The sequence below is a fragment of the Microtus ochrogaster genome, chromosome 2 (genome assembly GCF_000317375.1).
Source record: "Microtus ochrogaster isolate Prairie Vole_2 chromosome 2, MicOch1.0, whole genome shotgun sequence".
In the NCBI taxonomy this organism is placed as follows: Eukaryota; Metazoa; Chordata; class Mammalia; order Rodentia; family Cricetidae; genus Microtus; species Microtus ochrogaster.
The window spans coordinates 49,157,111-49,163,110 of NC_022010.1; the positions used below are offsets into that span (position 1 = coordinate 49,157,111).

The following is a 6,000-nucleotide window of genomic DNA, read 5'->3' on the forward strand; positions in this document are numbered from 1 at the left end:
AGTGCAAACAAGGTCAGAAAGTCTGAGAGAGATTCCGGAAAAAGGGAAGAGGGTCATATAATGAAAAGTACTTTGTATACAGGTAATACATTCTCAAAGAATAAATAAAAGTAAAATATATTTAAAAATTTAAATTTAGCTGGGAGGTGGTGGTGCACAGCTTTAATTCTAGCACTCACGAGGCAAGGCAAGCAGAGCTCTGTGAGTTCAAGGCCAGCCTGGTCTACAAAGAGAGTTCCAGGACTAAATAAATAAATAGCAAAAAAATTTAAAGTTACCAATAAAAATATTGTTCCTGGCATGCATAATTAAAAGTGTGTGTGTGTGTGTAAGGATTTGGGACTACAGTAACATATTGGAACTATCATTTGTGTTTTCTCTCTAACATTTAACTGTAGAATTTGGAACTGAAGAAAAACTGGCTACACAGCACTTTACCTCAAGCATAACTAAAATGTTAAGTACTTGAAATGTTAATTTTGACCTTATAGGTCAAAATGGATGATTTGTGTCTGAGACTTTCAAATGTTAATTTTTTTAGAAAGAAAAAATCATGGTCCAGGATTTACAAAATAGAGAGCTAATATTTTACATTTAAAGAATGGTTAAATGGTTAGATTGTATTTCTTAAATGCCCAGAAAGTGGCTATTCTCTTTTTCTCGGAAAATGTAATGTAAAATTTTCTTAAAATGTAAATGGAAAAGATCAATTTTAGGAATAGCTGTAGTGGAGTGGAGTGCGTGGCTTCTGGGGTTTGCTTCATGTATGCATGTATATATGCACGCATGTATGCATACATGTATGTATATATGTATGCATGCATGTGTATATGTATGTATGCATGTATGTATACATACTTATTTCTTCAACCTAGAGATGGACTGCTATTAGAACAAGAAATTATCACCCAACAATTCACCACTGGTAGACAATACATCTTCAATAATGGTGCTGAGAGTTACGTAATACAGGGCTCTGGTTAGACAGGGCTATCTCGCCTGTGAGGGACACTTATGCCTAGATGATGAAAACTATTTATAAGCATGGAAACTGCCTTCAGAGATGTGCCGTTTCCTCCACTCTAGTCCCCCAGAGTTGAGTCATAGACAGGGATGGGGGAACATGATTTAAGATCCCATTCACAGGAGGAGAGTATTCTGAGTCCTCCTACATGCTCTCCTGTGGGAGTCCCATAGGCAGAGAAACAAACAGGTAAAGGATCCCATAGAAGGAAATACCCCGAAATCTAAAATCTGGATAGTCAAATAAAAGTAATATATGGAAAGATAAGGGCACAGGATGCCTCCCCAGATCTGTTTCATATTTCCCCTGATACGCTCACTTTCAGGCCTCACCGACAAAGCGCAGTAGGAGAGGATGAGGTAAGGAAGATGAGGCCATATGGGTAAAAGGGTAAACTGACTTTCCTTCCCTGGGTCTTCCCACTGCCACCTGATCGATCACCGTGCGGTTTAGAGGAGGAGTTTATTTCATCCTGCAGGTTCCTCATCAAGGGGTGCTCGGCTCCTGGTCAGCTGACAGGACGCTGCTTACCTTCCTGCTCCCGGGCTCAGGGTCAGCTGCCTTTTTTACATAGCCCCGCCCCCCAGCCCCCAACCTCCCCTTCTCTGCCTAGAGATGGCACGCCCCGGTGGGCTGGGCGCCCCTGCGTCAGTTACAAGGAAAATACCCTACAGGCCAATCTGAAGAAGCAATTCTTCTGGTGAGGTTTCTGAAGGGTTAATCACCTCATAGCCAGGCTGGCTGAGAAAATCAAGAGAGGAAAGCTGATTTGACTAATAACTCCTATGAGCTGTTAGCATCCTGGGAGTTCTGGTAAGATCAGCATACCTAGGTTGGTATTTACACAGAGACTGCAGAGGAACTGACAGCAGGAATGGTCCATCCCCAAAGCTCCCCCTTTCCACCCCAAATCCCCCTTTCCTTTTATTTCCAAGTTGCCTCTATCAATCCTGATCTAACAGTTCCTTCTTCCCAGGCGACTCTAGATTTGTGTCAAGTCGGCAGTTGAAGACCTACTAACCTTGAGGAGCCGGCATCACCTAGTCCCCAGTTCCACTGAGTCAGATGGGAACAGTTTCACCCTTCCCAAAAGCTATTACCCCAGCACTTCAGACTCTCCCAGCCTGTCTGTCACCTTCTGGATGATAAGCCAACGAGAACTTGTGCCTCCTCTTCCCCCTCGAAGCCAGGAGCAGAGGACAGAAAAGAAATTTTCAGAAGAGGGAGAATATTTGCAGACTATTTAACTGACAGTAGATGAATATCCAGACTGGATGAAGACCTTGTCAGGACACAACCCAGATGTTACACAGCAGGCACAACGAGAAAATGAGCCTGGTGTAATGGCACTTGCCCGGCATCTGCCTGAGTTTACAAAGAGATCCTTTTCAAAATGGAACACAAAAGGGAGTGGGGGGCGGCGACATTGTGTTAGTGATCTGAATAGACTTTTCTCCAAAGAAGACTTAGGATCTCCCAGCACCTCAGGACCCGAACGACTCTCCCTCCCTAGAGGTTACCCTATCCCCGCCCCCCAACACGTCAGGAGGGGTGTGGAACTCCCTCCCCGGCTCCGCGCGGACATCACTGGAGCTAGCTCGCCAGGTTAGAGCCCACATCACCTTCCTCTGGCATCGTAGCCTTGGTCTCTGAGGATGGACATAGCCTTGGTCTGTCAGGACGGACGTGGAGTCCGTTTTCCAGTATCTCCAGACGACCGCAGTAGAGCCCGATTTGCAGATGAGAGGTCATGTCTCCTTCCGCCAGCAATCTTACTCCCAGCTCCGAAGGATGGGGCTTGTTCTCCACATTGTAGGGTCTGCGCAGAGTTCACACCCCGGGTTAGAGGCTCCTTCTCCCTTCCTTAGTCATCCTGACTCCCAGCATCTCAGGCCAGCAGTTCCCTCTTCCTCATCCCATCTCTAGAACCTCTATAGCCCTTCAGGACCCACATAAAACACATCGCCCTGTATCTTGGGACCTGAATGAGACTTTGTTCTAATGAGATTAGAACCACATCTCCCTCCCTCCAGCATCTTAACTACAAACGCTTCAGAACCCACATGGAGCCTGTTCCCAGAGCATCAGGACCTGAGTGGGACTCACCCCCCAGGATACCCACTTGTGGGGTTTTAAGGCCACACTTTCCCCTATCCAATCTGGGCCCCACCCCCACCAAAGAACACCAAACGACCCCAAAATTAAACTACCAATCAAGGGTTAACATCAAGCAGACTCAAACACAAAATGTAGGCAGACACAAAAAGTCACAAAGTGAAGGTTGCATAACTTGAATTGTAAAACCCTAGGCAATAATAAAACCCAAGATACACTGTCTCCTCCAAAGGAATAGAAAGGAACTTCAATAAAACAATTTAGACGAAATTCCAGACAAGGAACATAAAAGAACAGCTGTAAATATTTTGAAGGAATTCAGAGACACCAGAATGAAATTAAAGAGTCCAGGAATAAATTCCTCAATAAATTCAAGAGAACACAAGTAAGATGAAGGAGTGAAGACATCGCAGGGTATGAAACCAGAATCCAGTAAATAGTTAGAAACAGTAAAGAAAATCAAGATGAAATAAAGCTTGGTATGGAAAATCGAATGAGTTAAATAAAAGCTTAACGGAAAGTCTCAACAATAGATGAGATCGTGGGGGAGTCAGAGCCCCAGGGACAAGAACTGGATCACCAGAGATAGTGAACAATTTAAAAAGCAAAACTCAGGGGCTGGAGAGACGGCTCAGCAGTTGAGAGTAGCGGCTGCTCTTCCAAAGGACCTGGGTTCAATTCCCAGCACCCACGTGGCAGCTCACAACTGTCTGTAATTCCAGTTCCAGGGGATCTGACACCCTCACACAGACACGCATGCAGGCAGAACACCAATGTACATTAAAAAGAAAATACAGTGCATGAATGCTGCAGACAAGATTTGGGGACACCATGAAAAGACCAAACTTTTGAATTATGGGCAGAGAAGAATTCCATGTCAAATGCAGAGAAAATATGTTCAATAAAACCACAGAAAAAAAAATTAACCAAATCTCTGGAGAGAGATGCCTGTCCAGGTGTAAGGCCTCCAGAACAAAAGACGGACCAGAAAAGAAACTCCTTACATCATAGGTAGTGTGACATGACACAAAACTAAAACGGTGTGTTGAAAGACATGAAAGGCCAACACCTTTTTCTTTTTTTAAAAGAAACCGTTTTACACACAAAATAAAGTTCTTTTTTTTCTTTTCTTTTTTTGTTCTTTTTTTTCTTTTTGAGGCAGGGTTTCTCTGCAGCTTTGGAATCCATCCCGGAACTGGAACTGGCTCTTGAGGAGGCTCTCAAGCCCTACTTTGACAATGCAGGTATCAGGCATGCAGTGTAGAACATGCATGCAGATAATAACACTCAAATACATTTTAAAAACGCAAGCAATGTTGGTTTGTTTCATCTTGTTTTGGTTTTGTCTTATTGTTTTGTTTTTTGTTTGCTTGCTTTGACTTTTGTATTTGTGTTTTTTGAGAGAGAAGAATATAAATTTGGGTATGCGGGGAGGTGGGATTTGAGAGGAGTTGGAGGATGGGGAAAACATGATCAAATATATTATTTGAAACAAACTTTTAAGTAAAAAATATTTTTTTAAAAAAATCAAGCCTACACTGGTCCAAATATTGAAATAAGAAAAATTTAAAAAACAATGATGAATGACAAAATAAATAGATTGAACAAAAAAAGTAAAGTTGAGAAAAATTGAATGGAAAATTGTACTCTGTTAGTATCCAGTATTAATGCCCAGAACTGTCAGAATAATGATTTAGAAAACACATATAAAATTACACTTCTTTAAATGATAAAAATGTTCACAAAGCCCCATTCCTCAAACACCAATATTGGCATAAATAGCATAGCGTGTGGTACATCGTAATTGCGGTTAGTGATGCGAACCCTTTCTGTTCTCATCAGGGTCAGGTGGATATATAAGGCAGCTCAATGGAGGAATGAAGAGCCGTAGACAGGGTTTCTCTGTAGCTTTGAAGCCTGTTCTAGAACTAGCTCTTGTAGACCAGGCTGGCCTCGAACTCACAGAGATCCGCCTGCCTCTGCCTCCTGAGTGCTGGGATTAAAGGCGTGCGCCGCCACCACCCAGCAGAATAGCCTTTCAAAATGGCACTGGGAAAATCTAAATTTCACACATGAGAAAAATGAATATAAACCCTTATCTGACACTATCTACCTTTATCCACAAAAATGTATTCACAAAAATGTATTCAACATAGGCGACAGGTTTTACTTAATGCAGAGCCAACTCCTATGTGGGAGAGGAATGAACGCGCGAAAGCCCACTCGAGAGCACTGTTAAAACAATACAGGTTAAAACCAGGAAGAAATACCCCCACAACCCCCAGGATTGTAACCAGTATAGGTGACACTGAGCCTGGCCGGCAGGTGTGTGAACTGCTGCTGCCCCATAGGAATCCAAATGCTCAGAGAATAAAAATGGGACCCTACGGTTTTCCTCCAATCAGAGGACTTTGTTTTTAGCTCCCTGAGGCTGGAGATCAAGTGAGCCCTGCCTGCCCATGGCTGCTAGACTGCTCACTGCTCCCATGGGCCTATTGGGGCTCAGTTTCCACTAGATAAAACAGAGGCTGTCGGCAGAGTCAGGCAAGACTTTGGGCATGAGAACAAAGAGTCTGTTTGCACACATGTCACTCAAAAGCTGAGCTTGCTCCTCAGTCAAGATATGCTTGAATTTGAGGAGAAGAAAAGACATGGTTAATTTTAAGGAGACCATAGGGCAGAGGGCTAGGCTTAATAGGAGTTAAATAACTGCTTACAAAGCAACTCTCCAGGAGTGAGAGGAGAGGAGAGGGGTTGGAAGTATTGACACCCAGGTGAAAATGGGGCGAGGCTTGAGAGAACTCAGGTCAGAGAGAAGAAGAAGAAGAAGAAGAAGAAGAAGAAGAAGAAGAAGAAGAAGA

At 43.3% G+C, this 6,000-nt stretch overlaps 1 protein-coding gene across 2 annotated transcripts in view; it reads right to left on the bottom strand.

Annotated features, from left to right (window-relative positions):
* The window catches only part of Nr1i2 (nuclear receptor subfamily 1 group I member 2), a 39,122-nt gene that overhangs the window by 19,436 nt on the left and 13,686 nt on the right, over positions 1 to 6,000 (bottom strand). The window contains exon 2 of one of the 2 annotated variants that reach the window (XM_005344976.1): positions 2,647 to 2,843. In XM_005344976.1, coding sequence (XP_005345033.1) covers positions 2,647 to 2,687 — 41 coding nt within the window. In that variant the 5' untranslated portion in view covers positions 2,688 to 2,843. Of the gene's footprint in view, positions 1 to 2,646; positions 2,966 to 6,000 lie in introns of those variants that run through there. The other variant, XM_026783714.1, reaches the window with a different exon arrangement.